The following is a 21109-nucleotide window of genomic DNA, read 5'->3' as shown; positions in this document are numbered from 1 at the left end:
TTATTTTCAAACCTCGTGGCAGAAATTGCACTACAAACTTGAAGGCATGCAGTTCAAGGCCAACCACTGCTCAAAGGGAAAAGGATGGGCAGTCTCCTCCTGTGTGATTGTCTGCCTTTGAAAACCTGTCTCAGGGTCAGCTATGGGTCGGTTCTAACTCAATGATACACAACAACAACAACAACATAGACATGGGGTCTCTGAGTCACAGGTAAATCAACACCACCTCACAAAAACAACAGGCCATTTCCTAGTCCACCATTTTTCTGAGAAATGCTAGAGTCTGGTTGATGGACTGATAGCTATTCTGAGCAGCTTTGCTCTTCAGTAATTTCCAGCAAATTCTTCCAAGAAAGGGTTTATTGCTTGTGTTTCTAAATTTGCTCTTACTTTCTAAATTTCTTCTCACATATCTAGAGATATCTGTGTCTGTAGTTTATTTTGCTTCGGAGAATTATTTTTTTTTCTCTTGGAGTTCAGACTCCAGATTGCTTGTTCAAATGTGTTGTGTAGTTCACCAACTGAAGAAACAAGTGATAGCGTAACTAAGCAGTAAGGTAGCCAGAAGCGTAAGGAAACAAAATTTGAGGCTAAATCAATTATTCCGTAATTATTTATTCTCCATTTGGTGTTGTGAAGAAAACAGAAATAGTAAAAATATTTCTGTTCACAAAGGCAGTTTGCAGTCAAATTGGAAAAACAAGAGCAACACAATTTAAGACATTAAAATGTAATGAAATACAATGTGGAGCCACAAAGATTCACTCAAACATTCTGGAGATGACAAAAGATGAGGGATTTTTGGTTTTTTATATGCAGGCTCTTTACAAGAAGAATTGACCTGACAAAAGCTACATACCTACATACATGTCTCTTAAAACACGGTACCTACCGAAGTACAACACTTTGTGACTCGACACTGTGGTAATTTAAAGAAAAACAAAATATTTAGGAAGAAGCTGGGCTTCAGGAGCCACTCAGGGTTTAAAGAAGGAAATAGTGGCAGGGTCCTGGCATTGCAGCTAAGAAGACTGATAAAAGCAGGTCATGAAGGAGGTAAAAAAAATTGTCTTCCCTTAGGGCAGTCTATAGACTAGCCTGACCAAGTACAGAGGTATGCAAGGAATGATAACCACCCCACGTGAGTCTGACCCCAGGTAGTCTGACCCAGGTGAGTCAGACCCCAGGTAAGCATGACCCCAGGTGTATCTTCTACCATATGACTTGTATACAAATTTATTCTGATTCCAGGTAATTCTGAGGTAGAAAACCACGTCATCTTGTGCTTGACTGTCTGCAAAACTCTCAGTTAATAAGAATATTCTCTAAATTTAAAGATATTTGTAAAGTTCAGTGGAATTGTATCTCTTACTGTGAGAAGTGTAAGTAAAAGTTATTCCTATGTACCATAGTCTCTAACAGCAGTAATATCTTAAGGATCTCTTCATTGCTTTCGTTCTGCTTCTAAAGGAAATATTGTTCTGTAAAAAACCAAATGATATCAAGAATATTCCAAATTCCAGACTTATCCTCAAATGTCGTCTCCCTTCTCTATACATATGGACTTCACCTAATGGATCAATCATATCTGTGGATGAGTCCAAGGAGAACAATTAACAGCACTCAAAAAAAAACCAACCATGGGCAGACAATGGAGCGTATCAATTACTGACGTGCAAGTTCAAACTGAAGCTGAAGAAAATGAAAACAAGTACACGAAGATGAAAATATAATCTTGAGTCTATGTTAACTGACTTTAAAAACCATTTCAAGAATAGATTTAATGCATGCAATCCTAATGATCAAGGACATCATTCATGAAGAAATCAAAAGTACATTACAAAGGAAACACCAAAAATGAATGCAAGAAGAAACTCTGAAACTTGCATGATAATGTAAATAGGCCAAAACAAAAAGGAAAAATATTGACATAAGAGAGATGAACTGAAGATTGCAAAGGATAGCTCAACAAGACAATGTGAAGGGTCATAAAAATGCACAAAAAACTGGAGTTAGAAAACCAAAAGGGAAGAATATTGTTGGCATTTCTGAAGCTTAAAGAACTGAAGAACACATTCAAGTTCTCAATTGCAATAATGGCTCGGGAGTGCTCCTTGGAGGCAAGAATGATAAAGCTTCAACTCACATACTTTGAGCATGTTGTTATATGTCATCGAGTTGAAACTGACCCATAGCTGGCCCTCCAGTGGGTTTTCAGAGGTAGTGAATGAACTGGAGGAGATTGCCATCTTACTCCAGTGGAGCAAGTGGTGGCTTGCTAGGAGAAGTTATTCTTTGGTGAGGGACATCATACTTGAAAAGGTGGAAGGACTACAAAGAAGGGGAAGATCCTTAACCAAACGGATTGACACAGTGATGACAGCAATGGGCTTGAGTGTGTCTGAGACGGTCAGGATGGTACAGGATAGGATAGGGTTCAGATCTGTTCATAGGGTCACTCTGAGTCATACTTGGTTCACCTAACAATAACAACAGCAAAATCTTGAATGACACAGAAAACATCACTAAAAGATGGAAGGAATACACAGAGTCACTGTACCAGAAAGAACTGGTCGACACAACCATTTCAGGAAGTAGCATATAATCATCAATCAATGGTAATGAAGGGAGAAGTTGAAACTTGACTGAAGGCATTGGGAGGGGGGAAGACCCCAGGAGTTTATGGAATATCAATTGACATGTTTCAACAAATAGATGCAGCTCTGGATGTGCTCACAAGTCTATGCCAAGGAGATGTGAAAGACAGCTATCTAGTCAACTGACTAGAAGAGATCCGTAATTTGTTTCTTCTAGGAGAAAAAAAATCCAATAGAATGTAGAAATTCTTGAACAATATCATTAATATCACATGTAAGTAACATCTTGCTGAAGACCATGCAAAATGGTTGTTAACAGTACATAGAAAGGGTAGTGCTAGAAATTAAGGTTGGATTCAGAAGAGGCCATGGGATGAGGGACATAATTGGTGAATTTAGATGGATCTTGACCAAAAGTAGAGATTATTAGATGTTTACTTGTGTCTTATTGACTTTGCAAGTACATGTAGCTGCATGAATCATAACAAACTATGGTTAACCTTGAGAAGAATGGGAAACATCTAACTGGACCAAGAAGAAGGTGTCCAAACAAAGGAAGGGAATACTGCATGGTTTAAAATAAAGAAATGTTGGTCAGGGACATACCCTTTGTCCATATTTGTTCATTGTTTATGTTTGAACAAATAATTTAAGAAGCTAGACTATAAAGAAGAATGTGGCATCAAGATTGACAGGAGACTCAATAATTTGCATCATGTAGATTACACAACTTTGCAGAAAATGAATAGGACTTGAAATCCTTGCTACAGAAGATCAAGATCAAAGACTACAACCTTCAGTGTGGATTGCATCTCAACAACATGAAAATAAAAATCTCTACACTAGGCTGAAAGGCAACAAAACAATGGATGGAGAAAAAGGTCGATGTTGTCAAGGATTTTACTTTGATCGAAAATTGACACTGATGGTAATAGCAGTCAAGAAATCTAAAGATGTGTTGCATTGGGAAGATCTGGCGTCAAGGAACTCTCCAAAGTATTAAAAGACAGTAATACCAATTTAAAAACTAAAATGTACCTGATCAAAGTAATGGAGTTTTTAATCACTTGCTATGCATGAAAGCTGGACAATGAATAAAGACGACTGAAGAATTGCTGCCTTTAAATTGTGGGATATACCCTTTGTCCATATTTGTTCATTGTGTATGTTTAAACAAATAATTTGGGATATTGAAGAAGTGTAGTGAATAGTCCACTTACTGCCCAGAAAAACAAGCTTGCCTTTCTTGGAGAAAGTGTAGCTCCTTAGAGGCAAAGATGGTGAAACTTTGTATCAAGTACTTTGGTGATGTTGTTAGGAGGGGCCAGTAAGCAAAAGAGAGCAACACCATCAACAGGATAGATTTACCCAATGTCTGTAACAATGAGCTGGAACATAGCAGATATTGTGAGAGTAGTGAATATAGATAAAGGTTAAGATCCCTTGTTTGTATTGTTGCTATGAGCCCTGGTCTATTTGATGGCACCTTACAACAAATAATATCATCTCTTACTCCTATCAAGGATTAAATATAATCAGTTTCAACTCCATATTATCTCAAGCATCCATCTGTAGATTCTATTCCAAAGTTACTTGGTTACATAAGTGACACAGACTATGTCCAAGAGTTGAATATGAGGTACCAGAGATTAGCAAGAGCAAGAAGTCGCCACCGTTCCTCAGCTGGAGATAACAAGAGGAGGGTGTTTTTGAAGTCTATGGTGCACCCATCAGGAGGAAGCTTGAGGGATGACCTGCTAGTCCAAAGGGGCCTGCAACAAGCCTCCTCTTTCTCCTCAGAGAGGATGTGCAGCCGAAGAAGAGAGAGAAAGCAGTATATTCTGATTTCTCTCTACAGTCTCCACCAGTACCTACAAATGTCCAAGCCAGCAAGAAACCAGTGGGTACATCAAGTTAGGTGTCTCAAAGCGGCATAGGGGAAGGATTAAGAAAGGCAAACAGGCCTGAGACCTGCTCAAGATTCTGTAGAATTACTGTAAAATTAAATAAGATGATATATAAAATCATGTGCCACTAGGCCTGGTCCTTAACAAGTTTCCAAGTAAAGCTTGTTAGTTAAAAAGTACATTGCTGTTAACATGAAAAGAATAATTTACAGTATTTTCAAGTGTATAGGTACAGAGTCAGACTCCCATTTTTCCTTCCAGAAATAGTTGGGGGAAAAAATAATTCCAACAAAAATGCATTTCTACCTTCCAATGGAGAAGCTGCAGATGGCATTTGTGATTTTCACAGAAGCATTTCAGTGAAATTAATTATTTGCCCATTAAATTATTTAGCTGGCAGCTTGTTTTTTTGTGATCATGTCATGCGGAAACCAAGAGCCAATTAAATCTGAATAAACACCTAACTGATCTCTGAGATTGTCTACAGCGTAACCATACTAAGACCATATTAAATTGTATTGACGAGAAAACAATTAGAGATTAAATATGTCTTTAGTACTGTTTCTGAATTTGTATCAAGAATGCTTTGTCATACAAAAGTCTCAATAGACACTGGCCACAGTAGAGTTTGAGAAATGCATTTTTTTCCTTATCACAAATGAACCTTGATGATTCCTATAACTCACATTAGTTGAGGTGGGGTTTTTTTTTCCTCCTTCTGATTCAAACATTTACTTATTCCAGATATAATTCAATGTGAAGTTCTTATTCATAAACTAGTTGAGGAATAACTGGTGAAAAAGAAAGCTTTCCATCACATTTAGTAAGGACATCATGAGCAATAAGAATATATCACATTTATGGGGTGTTTTATTTAGTGTTGGTGTGATTAGTTAAATACATAAACTCCTTCACTCTTCCTAATAAATTCATGAAGATGGATATTTGTGCTCCACTTTAAATATAAGGAGAGTTAGGTAACATTCCTATAATTACAAACTTGGAAGTGGTGGGGCTAGGCTTAATCCTGGTAATCAGGCTCCATAACCCACACTCTTCATCCCTCATTCAATCTCTTCCTTCTACAAAGTCTTTGCACATGCTGTTTGCTTGGCCTGGAATGCACTTTTCTTGCTCCTTCACCTGTTTTACCCATGTAATATCTGAACAAGTTCTCCCTATGTTAAAGCCATCTTGCAGTAGTGTATTATGAACTTGCTCTCCTCATTAGCATTATAATTTCATATTTGATATATATTATTTTTGTCCAATGAGCTGGTATTTGTATCCTGAGGGTCATGAATATAATGTATGTTCAATAAACACTCATTGGCTGAGTGACCAACCAATTAGTATTTCTATCTTCACTGGACTATACTCTCCAAGAAGGAGGGAGCCACGCATGCTACGGTTTCCATCATGTACTCACTCCCCATTAAATGTCCCATGTGTTGGCTATATATGCTGAGCAAATGTATGAAACAGTGTGTGCTTTTTTATCTCAGTGACAAATAGTTATTGAAATGTTCCTTGACCTGTTGAAGCTGATCCATCTTCACGAGAAGGAGCTCAAGAGATAATATTGATGCTATTGAGTTTGCTTCCTTCAGGAATCCTTGTAGTTGTCTGACCTCAGGCCCATGTTGTTCTTGTTGTTGTTGTTATGTGTCACCAAGTCACCTGCAACACATCACAACCCTATGCACAACAGCCCTAAACCCTCCTCTACATATATAAGAAACACTCTCAAGCCCATAGTGTTTCTCATATTTGTAATGGCAATTATTAAAACAATCACCAAGAACAGTGATCAGATCCCAGACAGCTGCTAACAAATTCTTTTTCCTCGTGTGAGAAGGACGACAAACAAACCTCCCTGTCTCTAATTGGTCCACAGGATGGTTTTTCTATAGCTTTAAAGCCCATCATTGTTGTCACAGACCCTTTTAATAACTGTAACGGCCTGCTGTCACTGAGGCCAACCTTCCTCCTGAAGGAAATAAAACACTTCTCCTCAATGTGCAGGATAGGGTAACCTGCCTTCCTAATTACTAGCAGGAGGTAGAATTTCATCACTGGAGCATATTTTGAGTTTAAAAGCGTCCCTAACCCCTGACCTGAAGGAAGAGCTGGACTTGGAATGATGGCATTCCAGCTTCGAAAGGTCGCTAACATTTGACCCAGAAAGCATTCAGTTGCCTTGACCCCACTGCCTGACACAGTCATTAGGATAGATTCTTGTCATCTTTTCTTGGAGCATCTAATACACAAAGGTTGCTGACAAAAGCTAGAATGCAATCTTCACAAAGAATAGAGGCATTGTTGGGATCCATTTGATTTCTAAGAGTTCTTAGGGTTAAAATAACTGAACAATAAGAAATCTTTAAGTGCTTTCTTCTTGAGTCACCTGTTCATATTCCTATGTTTTCAATATGGTTACTTCAATGTGATATTTTGCTTATCAGTTAGACCAGTATGTTGCTAATCTAAATAACTCTGACTTCAGTTGTTTTTGTTATGTGCCATCAAATCGCTTGCAACTCATAGCGACCCTGTGTACAAGAGCCCTAAACGCCGTTCTATCCTGTGCCAACCTTACCGTCTCAAATACACTCATTCCCACCACCCCAATCACAGAATCGATCCATCACATCAAGGGTCTTCCTCTCCTGTGCCGTCCCTCCACTTTCCCAAACATGATGTCCCTCTCCAAGGACCAGTCCTTCCTTGCAACATGCCCAAAGTATGTCAGACGAAGCTTCAGAATCCTTGACTCCAAGGAGCATCCTGACTTCCCCTCTCCAGGACAAACCTGTTTGTTCTCCTAGCAGTCCATGGTATAGTCAACACTCTTCTCCAGCATCACAACTCAAAGGCATCAATTCTCCTTCTATCATCCCTATTCACTGTCCAACTCTGTGATGCATAACAATTGCGAAGACTATAGCCTGGATCAGGTGCACCTTAGTCTCCAGCTTGACATCATTGCTCTTCAGTACTCTTGAGAAGTTCCTCACAACTGACTTTCCCGATGCAATTCGTCTCTTGATTTCCTGGCTGCTGCTTCCAAGAGTGGAACCAAGCAAATTAAAACTTATTAACTATATCGGACACCAGTGACTTCAAGTAAAAGCAGATTATTTTTGGTTCATTTAATATAGCCATATTGGGTCAATGAGAAGATCTCATCAGGATCCAGGTTTATGTCCAGACATTCATCATGCTCATAGCCAAGGAGGACATAGTAGGAGCACATGCTGGTCCTTAGAGCTTCGTTCCAGGAGAGACAAGATTCTCTCCCCTACGTGTATCTATAGTTATAGGAGTCACAGCACCACATTTAAACACGTGGATGGTGGTGGTGTTGTGTTAAGTGCCATCAAGTTTTAGCCAACTCAGTGACCCTATGAACTGCGAAACACCTGAACACTTGTATAACTTTCATAATTTCTCCAAGTTTATAGAGTTTCCAGAGGCAAGCTTTTTCAGAAGAGGATGCCACTCCTACCTTCCAAACTTGTTTTAATCAGGGAGTTCTACCAAACTCTGACCACCATGAGTAACCATTATTGCATTTGACACATCAGTGTCAAGTGTTTTTAGCATTACAGCAACCACAAAGTTTCCTCTATACAGCAAATGGACAGACCAGTGCTATACCAATACTACTTACTGGTTAGAAGCAGGGACGGAGGTAAAAATACCGTCATTAATTTTGTCGTTGCTGTGGTTTACCTTCTAGTTGGAACTGACCCATATCTGACCCTCTGATAGGTTTTCAGAGGCAGTTAATCACACTAGAGGAGATTGCACATCCTTCTCTGGTGGAGCAACTGCTGGATTAGAACCCTGTACCTTCAGGATTGCAGCACAGGCTCTTGATTTGGTATACATATTTCCAAAATTCATTTTAGTTATACTGTATTTGCGAGCTCTGGTGGCCTACTAGTAGGAAACTGCGCTGCAGTCCTGAAGGCATCTGTTTGAGACCACCAGATATTCTAAAGAAGGGTGAGCAATCTCTTCTCATGCGATTAGCCTCCTCTGAAAACCCTCCAGAGGTTCAGCTATGGGTCGGTTCTGACTAGATGGTAAATAACATTATTTATGTAATTTCTTAAGGGGAAAAAAACCCACAAAACCACTTGGCCCCTTCATCAAAGGATACCTCCAGTGTTCTGCTATCCATATCTCTTTCCACAGATCAAGGAAAGTAAATGTATGGACACTTTGGGAACAGAACTAGGAAGAACATCACTTCTTACTGCACCCTCCTCAGTTCTATTCTGCCCTTGAGTCCAGAGGTAGAGGAGCCCACAAATATAAGACATGTTTTATGATTTATTGGGAAGGTTGAAAATGTATCTGTAGCCTTAGAAAACTTTTAAAAGGTTTAATAGGAAATATACCTGGTTTTGAGTTATTAATTCTAGGCTCTAAGAAGTTGCAAGACATTTTTGAGATACTGGTTGTTGTTGTTGTTGTATGCCATTGAGTCTGAACCAACTCATAGCTAAACAACCCTCTAGCGTGTTTTCAGAGGCATTAAATTGTATGGAAGCAAAGTGCCCATCCTCCTCTCAGGGAGCAGCTGGTGGATTTAAATCATGTGTCTTTGGGAATGCAGTGCAGCATTTTACCACTAGGCTACCAGAGAGTCCATAAATCCACATGGATGGCCTTCTATTGATACTGAAAGTTCAAGTATGGAGCCCTACCTAGAATCCCTAGAGATTCTTTAATGTCCAGATAAACAATGCTATCAGAATGAAGCCTCCCTCTTTCTGTTCACACAGAAGAGCAGGGAAGTGTAGATGGTATTTACACTCAAGTTACTCACTTAGCCTGAGCTAAAGATATAGAACTTACCAGAGACTGGGGCGTCCACAAAATGTGCAGGTTAGAAGTTATGGAAATTCAATATACATGGGCACATCAGTAAGCACAGACATTCAAATGCAGATCAGCTACACCTTCATTTCCTCTTCTCTGTAGCTATTCCTTTGCTTGGTAGCAATATAATTAAAGTTAGAAAAGCTCACATTTGATCATGCCCCACAGATGTCTTCATCCAATGTATTCAAGTATTATTTAGCAAGGTCCTGTTTTGAGTTACTTGCTAATGATAGTTTTGGAAGAATTTTTAAATATCTCTGGCAGATTGGGTAAAACGTTATAATAACTATGCACTAATACAAAAAAAGAACATTATAAAATAGAAAACCTAGTCTTCAGAGTTGACAAAATAATAGGACCAGAGGTATGAGTCAGCACATGAGCATATTCAGCAACTCAATTTTTATCGTTGTGGCTTTCTTTGTTAGAATTAATCAGACTGAATAAACATCTCAGTCCTCAATGATAAATTCAGCTATTGGATGAGGTGCACATACGCACTGTCAAACTTGTTTAAAGACTCTTCTATAAGTAAACCAGAAATAATCATCTTCACAATTGCTGAGGTTCATAGACTAGGCAGTAATAAATCAAAAGACTGAAAAGCAAGCCAAATTGTTTTAACCAGTTATTGTTAGGTAATATTGGGTTTTTGCAAAAAGAACTTTTGGTAGAGCTCCCTGATTGAAACAAGCTTAGAAGCAGGAGTGAGATCCACTTCTGAAATAGCTTATCTCCGGAAAACCTATGAACGTGGAGAAAGGATGAAAGTTACACAAGTGTCCAGGTCTTTCATTCATAGGGTCACTATGAGCCTCCTACAACTCGACAGCACTTTACAACAATAACAATATTGGACTGACTAAAATTCATAGGAAACCACAGATCAAAACATTGCCCTGTTCTGTGCCATCTTCACAATAGTTTCCATGCTTACACCTATTGAGCAGTAACTCATCGTTTAGAGTTTAAAACGGTGAAGTCACAGATTCAAGTTTAAAACCCAGCTCTCCTTTATACTTGCTATTTGTATTAATTGCTGCCAGGATGGCCCTGACTTTTGGTGCCTTTATGTGCACTGAAGGAAATGTCACCCAATCCTGTACTGTCCTGAGTTCACTGTTCTAGTTACTACTATGTCAATTCATCTTATGCAGGTTTCCCTCATGTTCATGAACCCTCCACCAACCATGATGCCTTTTTCTGGCAGTGGTTCTTTCCTGTTAACAGAGTAAATGAGTTACTATTCCCTCATCTAGTTAGGCAACTATGCAAAGCCTCGACTTTTCCTGTCAAGTGAGGAAATCTGTATCTACTTCCTAGCACCCTCAGCAGAAGTATCAGCTCCACAGACATTAGTCACCAAAGGCCAAGTGATATCATTGATTATAGTTGATAAAAATCACCAAGAAGGGAATTCCTTGACTGAAATCATCAAGTCATGTCTTGACACTTGCCTGAGTGCCTGAGGATTCAGATGGACAGCAAATCTGAGTGACATTCTCCTTCCTAAATCCCTAGTGCCATAATTCTCTGACTCCACCATGGATTTACCGAGAGATCTAGGATGACAGATCTTAAAGGAACTGGCTTTGTTATCTGTCTTGAGCTAAACAAGAACATTGAGCTTTTGTTGGTAGGAATGACTCTTATTGTTTGAACTATGGTACACATCACTAATAAGGCAATGGTCTTTGGTCTAGCTGACTTCCCAGCAAAAGTCTCAGGAAGTACCAGAGTGTAAGCCAGGGGTAACCATACCATAATGGTCCTTAATGTGAACACTTTAATGACAAGAATAAAAAACATCTTGAAAGAGAGCAGAGATGTTCCTGGACTTCCCTACTGAACCATGGTCCATGGTGCTGCTGTTTTGCTGACAGATCTGCATTTAGATTCTCATTTTAATGTACAACATTACTATAACATATCCCTTTTATCTGACCTGAGGACTCTTTAAATTTCTCGTAAGGAAGTTATTAAAAATCATTGGTTCTTAATCATAAGGCATGCAAATTAGACCTCGGGAGGTTTTAAATGATGCCCAGGCTACATCCCTTGATCAATTGAACCTGAACTGAGGCTGGAGAGGGGTGGTTATCTGTGCATCAAGATGATTTTAAAGCTCTCAGATAAAGATAATGCACAGCCAACACTAAAAACTGCTGTGGGATTAAACAATGCAGATAGCCCTGTGTCTAAGAATACACTGAGAAAGTAGACAAAGATGTAAGTCTAAATAGAGCACTAATCCGTTAATCCTAAAGATTTACCTGATACATTTACAAGAAGGATATTGCTGGCAATCAGGCTGATGTGTTTCCAGATTCTTCTTGTTTTCCCTGCACTATGGTTTCCAGCTGGGGAGCTAGATGATATTTTCTACCCCTCTCCCCTCCCCAAAAGTTGACCCGTTTCATGCAGTCTACTTGATTAAGAGTGTAAATTCTCACAGTGGTAAGTAGCTTCTGAAATACAGAAGGAGAGGCAGGGAGAGAATCTTTATTTACACATAAATAGTAGATGAGGGTTAGAATGGCCAAGAACAGGGCATTTTCACATTTTATATTAAATGTCACACCAGAGCAGAGGGGAGATTAGAAGGGAAGGTAACTCTTCCAATATTTCTTTTTTTTTTTTTCTTCCAATATTTCTAATATTCGCCATGTGAAACTCTTTTCTAGGCCACAAAAGGCATCTTATAAAATGTGAGAAAGACTTTTGTCTGCACTAGAATTTTGAAAACTTCAACTTTCTCAGTTTTCAAGCTTCACAAGGACATTTTCAGCAATGAATCCTTCTACAATGAATACTTCTACTGCAGACATCCTCCCCCGCCCCCATCACCATGGAGTTGATCGTGACTCAGCAATTTACCTATAGGACAACTGGAAGTTATAATTATAGAAGAACTGCCACATAGGGTTTCTGAAGCTGTAAACCTTTAGGGAAATAGATTATCTTTCTCCCTCAGAGAAGCTGGTGAGTTTGAACAGCTGCCATTATGGTTAGCCAGTGAGCACCTTAACCTTGTCATGAAAGCTCCTTAAACCCAAGACAATCACATTCATTCCTGACTTCTCTTGCTCATCTTGAGTACAAAAGCCAGTAGTCTGTATTTGCCTGCACCTTCCTTCAAATCACTGTGTTTGCCTGTTTTGCCAGGCTGAACAACACAGTGCCTTTGTATTTTCTCTGGTCCAGTTCTTGGTAACAGTTTTCTTATGGAACTGGAACAGATCATCAAGAAACACAAACTACAGAAAGTCCTTGTTCGTAGAAGAGGACTTCCAGTCTATAGGATTCTGAGTAAGGGCACCTGCTTCCAAGGTAGGAGCAGGAGTGGGGCCAGGCAGCTGCAGGAACAGGGAAACAGCAAGGCTAGGAGTGGCCGTGGGTTACTCCTGTTGGCTGTTTCAGCTCACATATGCATAAATGAAAAGCAGCTTCTCATGGAAAACGGGGGTCTCAATTTGAACATATGTGTAACAACAGACTGCTGTGCCAGGGGAGTGGGAGCCTGGTTAATGTCTCCCCAAGGACCCCTCAGAAGATGAGAGGTTTTGGGATTGGGAGCCAAAGCCCTGAGGGCTTATGGACCATGACAGATGGTCACTACCACACAGTCGACAGCACCATTGTGAGTCCTGCAAAGCCTCGTCTGCCAATCTCGTCCCCCTCTCTGCTGGCCCTCCCTCTTCCCTCATGCTTGTCCTGCCAACACATACCACCCAGTTCCCTTTATTCCCAATGCTTTATTCTAAGATTGAAAATTATACTAACTAGAGAACATAGTCCAAATTTAATTTTCAAGATTTACAAAGTGTCCTTGTGTTCTGGAAAAGATTAATAAATAAATATTGGTCTAAATTTATAAGACTTTTATGCATATTTCTTACCTTTCTTCTTTTAAGATGGTTATGATTATTGTTACATGCTTCAGAATTGACTCTGACTCATAGCAATCCCGTTTACAAAAGATCTGAGCAGTGAAAGTACAGGTTTAGCAATACACATCAACCTATGATTTCCTCAATCATCCAGCACCTTGTCTCATAGCAATCCCAAATCAGCTTTTCAGGTTCAATCTCCAGGATTCCTTGAAATGATGCCTCAACACAGTCCACCCCTAGGGGCCAGCTCTTCCTCTTAAGTTGGTCCCACAGCTGTTGATGATATGGAAGATACTGTTCAACGATGAATGTGTCAACAGATGAGGCAGCTGGAGGCCATTCACTCAGAGGGGGCTAATGCAATGGTTCTAAAAGCTGTTTTCAAAAGTCTTAACTTCACAAAAGGTCTCATCATCCTTGCCTCTGGCTGCACTTCTGGCTGCACTAAAACAGAATTTGGCAGTTCGTATATTGAATTTTCATCACTACCACTACAATGCAAAGGCATCAATTCTTATGTCTGTCTTATTGGTTCTTTAGTTTCTTCATTTTCCTCCTTCATAACAAAGGTGTTCCTCCAGTTTCTTGCTTATTTTTCCCTGGTAGTTCCTCTCATGTCTTGCCTTTCCCCCCTCCCCCCGCCCCCGGTGGTATAGTGGGCTGCTAACTGAAAGATCAAGGATTTGAACCCCCCAACCAGACTGTCCATAGGAGATAGATAAAGGAGTCTGCTCCTGTTAAGATTTAGAGACTGAGAAATCTGCTGGAGGGTCACCATGAGCTTGGGATCACCTTGATAGCAGTGAATTTTGGTCCTTTCTACATTTCAAATTCAGTTCTCTGTTCTTGTAACAAGCAGACGATTGTATTTCCTTTGGTAAAACTGTGTTTTTCTTCCCCAGTGAAGCATTAGGAGTCCCGGTGGTGCCAACATGAGAATGCTATTGAAAAGTTGGGAGCCTGAATCTACTTAGAAACCTCATAAGAAAGGTCTGGTGATCTATTTCCAAAATATCAGCCACTAAAAACTCCACAGAGCACAGGTCCACTCTCACATATGTGGTGGCTTGATGAATAGAAATTAACTCAATAGCAATGGATGTTATTAGGCATTTGGGGCTCTTGTTAACAATTCTCACTTTGTGACTCACTTATTTATAAAACAAGGATCAAATAATAGTGTTTACCTTAGAGGATTCGGGCTAAGGTCTTTTCAATCACTTGTGCATCTGAGAGCTGGACAATGAGTTAAAATGACAGAAGAAGAGTTGATGGCTTTGAGTTGTGGAGTTATACTACTAAATATCCCATTGACTGCAAAAAGGATAAACAGTTATGCCTTGGAGTAGGTGCAGCCAGAGTGTTCTTTGGAGGCAAAGAAGAGGAAGCTTCATCTCATATACTCTGGGCATGTTGCTAAGGAGGCTAGTTCCTTGGAGAGGGTTATCATGCTTGGAAAGTTGGAGGGTCAGCAAAAGAAAGGAAGACCCTCAGACAAATGGATTAACACAGTGGCTACAGCAAATGGGATCAAATATGTCAAAACTGATGAAGATGGCACAGAATAGGGTTTAGATCTGTTGTTCATAAGGTCACTATGAGTCATATGCAACGTAATTGCACCTAACAACAATAACCTTAAGTGGATATTGTAAGGACTTAACAAGTCAATTTATGTAGAACACTTATATCAAGGCATAAAGTGTCAATCATTCTTAGCTGTTACTCATGCTATTATTCACAGTATGTTGTTGGCTTAGAAATAGGGGGCTGAGAAGGAGAAAGATGAACAATATCTTCGGGGGGAATCCAATGGAGTGTCAGCTATGTGTCATTTTCAACTCAAATGCAATGACTTAGAGTTGAGTGATGCCCTATAAGGAACCCTGATGGTATGTAGCACACAAACCTGAAGATAAGCAGTTCTAATCTACCAATGGCTTCTCCTATAAAGATTTACAGCCTCACAAACTCCATGGAGAGTCTCTATGAGTGCGAACAAACTCAATAGTAGTGAGCTTGGTTTGGGTTGGCCTAGTGGGTAAGAAGATATACTGCCAACCGAAAGGGGGGACAGTTCAAATACACCAGCTGCTCCCTGGGAAAATATGGGCTATTTCCTCCTGTGTGATTTACAGCCTCTGAAAACAGGCAGGAGGGTCAGCTATGAGTCAGTTCCGAGTCTCAAGAAAGGAGTTTTTAAGTTTTTATAATTTTCCTGGATGAGAAGCTAAAAATAGAAGATAAATATTTGAACTACTTCCATGTATTCCAATCCTTCTCATTCTCCAAATTTTGTTTTCATTCACTTCATTCAGCCTACAGAGACTCTGCTGGTAACTTAGCCTCCTGACTTGTTCTACCAGAGCATGCACTGCAGCTCATCTCTCTAGCTCTTTAACACTGAATGCGTCTTCTCAGCAAATGTTTAAATGGCCAACTGACTTCCTAGCAGGACACCTGCCTCTGCTGAGTAAGTACACATTTAATTAGGTCCTGGCACCTTCTGAAATGTGCTTCTTGAATTTTATTCCTCATCCACAATTCCGGGCTGTCCATAGGCTCCTCCTTCACATTGGGTGTTTTCCTGTGACTTCTCTTAAGCTTACAATTCAATTTTTTCAGGCTTTTCTTTCATCTGCTATGATGACCAGTTCCCCTCTGCCAGCTGGCCAGAGGGCTGTTATCCAAACACCTGGCTGTTTTGATCTACTACACACAGTTTCCCCCAAGGATTTAAAAAAGGCTTTTCCTTTCTTTTCTTTCACCCCTCTTAACTAGTGGTCAAGTGGTCCTTTTTAATTTTCTCTTCTTAATCTCTAAAGCAATTGCCTCTTTTTTTGTGTCCCTCCAGAAAGTCAGATCCACACAGAACCACCCTAGATCCCAAAGAAAAACAGCCAACAGATCAAACACAGGGCACACACGTTTGGTTTTGTGGTTTTTTAAAAATTTGTTTTTCATCTTAAATGAACTTGAAAAAGTCCTTTCCTGCCTAAGATTTCCTACTAAATGGATGGCACATGTTGGCAAGCTCAGCGGTCAGATGTGCCAGTCGCCCTTCGCTCAGTATGTCTTGATGGAGCTTCCTCGTGTGCCAGGTACTCTGGACAAGCTGGCTGCAGCTTTCACTTGCCTATAGTGTATATCGCTATTCCTGGCTTCAGAATAACTTTGAGACGTGATAAAGATTATTTTTTCCCCTTTAATTTAATATGCATTAGAACAATCACTTTAACAAGCTCCTTGTTCCGATACAGGCCTTAAGGTGAAACACACAATTACGGTGTTTATTAAAGATCTGCCTCAGTAATTGCATGCATATTTTGTGGGTGAGCTAAGTGTATTTAATGGTATTTGCATTCAGTCTGAAGGGCAGAGATGAAATTTGGGAGATATAGTACTCTAGGCCTATCATCTTTGTGTCGATTTGTCACACTGTGGTGTCTCGAATGTTCCTATGATCCTGGAAGCTCTGCCCCTAGTGTTTCAAATACCAGCAGAATCATCCATGGTGGTTTCAGCAGAGCTTCCAGAGGGAGAAAGGCCTACTGTTGTAGCTTTGAAAATGATAGATCACAACAAAGGCCCCGGTGCTTTGGACACAGGAGGAACGAGTTGCTAGAGAGCATTCTATTTGCGGAAGCTGAGGGCAGGGAAGACCCCAGGTGATAGGAATTTCGATACACAAGCTGCAACAGTGAATTGAAACAGGCTTGTCTTCATGATGATGACACAGTGTTAGGCCAAGTTCTGCTCTCTGGTAGGTACATTTACAAAAGCCACAGTCAACAGTCTCTATCTAGTGCTGGGTGTAACATGATCTTAGTGTAAATCGATTCGACTTACAGTTTCTGAATCTTTGAGCAGCCCAAAATAGCAATTCTGAGTACGGGTTTTGATGCTTTATAATGTGTGGCTTGAAATCATAGTTAAATAATTCACTGTTTGATTTTTGGCACACTCACTTTCCTGTCAGATCCTTTTTCTCTCCTCTAATTTCAAAAGGTAGATAATACTAACTATCTTAGAAGGTTGTGAGAAGGTTAAAGACCTAGAATTAATGTGTCTCTGATACAGTGTCCTGGCACTTATGAGGCAAGCAATAGTAGTAGTGATAGATGAGTGTTGCCATCACAACAGCATGTGAGCGCATGCGAGTTTACTGAGCACACCTTGAGTTTCCTGTGTTACGAGGGTGATGGGCAGAACCATCTCACTAGCAAATGACCTTAGCTCTCAGTCCAAACTTTATTATTACTTATCCTTCAGGGGTGCAGTAACTCTAACGATATGAAAACCCTCTGCATGTGTCCAACAGTGAAAGTAGGACTTGGGAAAAAGCCAGTCAGCTGTATAAACATTTCTGTATTTAGAATTTGAAGGACTATTTGGGATCTTTAGCACATTCACTGTTGACACCGACCTTTTATCATAGTTAATATACCCCATATGATTATTTTCTATTATTACTATTATTATATTTTATTATTTCTCACAATCAAGAGGAAGGCTTTTGCTAAGTGAAAGTGAAATATAATTTCCAACCTGATGAAGTGATAAGAGAAGAGGTTATATGACAAGTGAGAGAACAGTGCTTGTCCCTTTCCTTTGAGTTTGCTGGTCAGGGAAAGGAACCAAGAGTTCTACACAAGTACTTCTTCCACATAAATGCTGGGAAACTCAGGAAGAGAAACCATAACTACAGAAGTAAAAAAAAATGCAGTTGCTAGCTGCTGGGAAACTGTCAGCTGGGATTTTGAATCACTAGCTTTAGGAGCAGAGCCAATCTGCAGCATATCCTAATTTTCTTCAGAGGTTCAGCTAAGATATTCCCAGGGATTTCAGTGTGATAACCACTCACTCTTCATGAGAGAATCTGTCAACTATGACCCTTTGTATTACCACTGCTAGGACACTCCAGGGAGTTCTTGTGACCTAGTGGTAAGACGCTATGCTGCAGTCCCAAAGTCACGCAGTTCATATCCACCACCTGCTCTGCGAGAGAAAGATGGAAAATCTTCTCCTGTACTATTAACTGCCTTTGAAAATCTTTTGGAGGGTTAGCTATGAGTCATTTCTGACTTGACGACACACAACAACAATACAAAGGAACACTTTAGACTATACACAGCTGATGATTGAGCACATGAAAGAGGACAGGTACGAGAGCAAATTTGACCCTGGAGGGACAGCACAAGAGAGGAAGACCTCGATGAGATGGATTAATTCCGTGACTCGGATAATGGGAGTAGGTGTGTCAGAGACAATAAGACTGGCACAGGATTGGGCAGGGTTTAGGGCTGTTGTACATAGAGTTGCTATGAGTCACAAGTGACTCAACAGCACATAACAACAATGACAACCCCATGGTTAAAGCTTTCTTAAAACCACACTTCACTCTGAGACTTGATCACCCCAATCCTTCATTTCTCTCTCTCCCTTTCCAGATGTTACACTTCTTCCTGCTCCTTGCCTTTTATTCTTCATAGATATTTCTTTCAATAAATCTCCTATAGGTTGTTTTAGGGCTCTTTAGGGAAATAGAACCAAAAAAAAAAACTACTATATGCCTCACTAGGATTTATTCTCACACACACACACACACACACACACACACTCACGCACACACCCTACAAGGGTTTCTGGTGGCCTAGTGGGTAGAGAGAAGTACTGCTAACTCAAAGTTGGCATCTATCTGGCAGTTCATATCCACCAGTAGCTTCATGGGAAAAAGATGAGTAATCTCCATCAAAGTAAGTTATTTATAGCCTCTGAAAACCCACTGGAGCATCAGCTAAGACTTGGTTCCAAATTAATGGCAACAAATACATATATGTACACACACACACACACACACACACACACACACATACATACATACATAGCGAGCTCTAGTGGCCTAGTGGTAAGAAGCTGTACTGCAATCCCAAAGATAAGTGGTTCAAATCTCTAAGTTCCTCTGAGGAAGAAAGATGAGTATTCTCCTATGTGATTTACTGCACCTGAAAACCCTCTGGAAGGTCAGCTATGAATTAGTTCCAACTTGATGGTGAAGACTACAGTCTTTGACTTTCTACACAAAACCATATATGTATGTGTTTGTGTGTGTGTGTGTGTGTGTATGGCTGGTAAAATATGAAGTCTATTGTCTTTAGTATAAGTTTCACTTCAATGTAAAGAAAACAAAAATATTCAGATCTATACAGATAAAAACCACCATAATAGACTAGGCCGGCCGCGCGGAAAGTGTGTCATGTAACAAGCGGCCCCGCCTCTTCCTCTTGGTCTCATTGAACTCGAGTTGGAAGAGGCGAGTCCGGTCTCAAAATAGAGGGTCATGATCCTAAAGGACCAGAGCAGTTACGGAAACTGTTTATTGGTGGTCTGAGCTTTGAAACTACAGATGATAGCTTAAGAGAACATTTTGAGAAATGGGGCACACTTACGGATTGTGTGGTGATGAGAGACCCCCAAACAAAACGTTCGGGGGGCTTTGGTTTTGTGACTTACTCTTGTGTTGAGGAGGTGGATGCAGCAATGTGTGCATGGCCACACAAGGTTGATGGACGCGTAGTGGAACCAAAGAGAGCTGTTTCTAGAGAGGATTCTGTAAAGCCTGGTGCCCATCTCACAGTGAAGAAAATTTTTGTTGGTGGCATTAAAGAAGATACAGAAGAGTATAATTTGAGAGACTGCTTTGAAAAATATGGCAAAATAGAAACCATAGAAGTTATGGAAGACAGGCAGAGTGGAAAAAAGAAAGGATTTGCTTTTGTAACTTTTGATGATCATGACACAGTTGATAAAATTGTTGTTCAGAAGTACCACATTAATGGGCACAATTGTGAAGTGAAAAAGGCCCTTTCTAAGCAAGAGATGCAGTCTGCTGGCTCACAAAGAGGTCGTGGAGGTGGATCTGGGAACTTTATGGGTCGTGGAGGAAACTTTGGCCATGGTGGGAACTTTGGTGGACGAGGAGGCTATGGTGGAGGAGGTGGTGGCAGCAGAGGTAGTTACGGAGGAGGCGATGGTGGTTACAATAGATTTGGAGGTGATGGTGGCAATTACGGCGGTGGCCCTGGTTATAGTAGTAGAGGGGGCTATGGTGGTGGTGGACCAGGATATGGAAACCAAGGTGGTGGATATGGTGGCGGTGGTGGAGGATATGATGGTTACAATGAAGGCGGAAACTTTGGCGGGGGTAACTATGGTGGTGGTGGAAACTATAATGATTTTGGAAATTATAGTGGACAACAGCAGTCAAATTATAGACCCATGAAAGGGGGCAGTTTTGGTGGAAGAAGCTCGGGCAGTCCTTATGGTGGTGGTTATGGATCTGGTGGTGGAAGTGGTGGATATGGTAGCAGAAGGTTCTAAAAATTCAACAGCAAAGGGCTACAGTTCTTAGCAGGAGAGGGAGCGAGGAGTTGTCAGGAAAGCTGCAGGTTACTTTGAGACAGTCGTCCCAAATGCATTAGAGGAACTGTAAAAATCTGCCACAGGAGGAACAATGATCCATAGTCAGAAAAGTTACTGCAGCTTAAACAGGAAACCCTTCTTGTTCAGGACTGTCATAGCCATAGTTTGCAAAAAGTGCAGCTATTGATTAATGCAATGTAGTGTCAATTAGATGTACATTCCTGAGGTCTTTGATCTGTTGTAGCTTTGTCTTTTTTCTTTTTCTTTTCATTACATCAGGTATATTGCCCTGTAAATTGTGGTAGTGGTACCAGGAATAAAAAATTAAGGAATTTTTAACTTAAAAAAAAACCCCACCATAATAAATGGAGAAAAGATGTCATTTTACGTGGCT

At 40.3% G+C, this 21109-nt stretch overlaps 1 protein-coding gene across 1 annotated transcript; it reads left to right on the top strand.

The window, feature by feature from the left end:
• Window positions 1-16339: 16339 nt before the first annotated feature.
• LOC102849184 (heterogeneous nuclear ribonucleoprotein A3-like) lies at window positions 16340-20673 on the top strand. Its single transcript, XM_006885331.1, has 2 exons — window positions 16340-16394; window positions 19598-20673. The coding sequence occupies exons 1-2, from the start codon at window positions 16340-16342 to the stop codon at window positions 20671-20673; spliced, it is 1131 nt and encodes a 376-aa protein (XP_006885393.1).
• Window positions 20674-21109: the final 436 nt, after the last annotated feature.

Source organism: Elephantulus edwardii, unplaced genomic scaffold, assembly GCF_000299155.1.
Source record: "Elephantulus edwardii isolate Elephantulus edwardi_28Jun2011 unplaced genomic scaffold, EleEdw1.0 scaffold00042, whole genome shotgun sequence".
In the NCBI taxonomy this organism is placed as follows: Eukaryota; Metazoa; Chordata; class Mammalia; order Macroscelidea; family Macroscelididae; genus Elephantulus; species Elephantulus edwardii.
This window is presented reverse-complemented; position numbering and strand designations above follow the sequence as displayed.

Coding starts and splice junctions, on each gene's coding strand:
- LOC102849184 (XM_006885331.1), top strand. CDS start 16,340: ATGTGCCAGTCGCCCTTCGCTCAGTATGTCTTGATGGAGCTTCCTCGT. Junction 16,395..19,597: donor GGAGCTTCCTCGTGTGCCAG/GTACTCTGGACA, acceptor ATTGAACTCGAG/TTGGAAGAGGCGAGTCCGGT.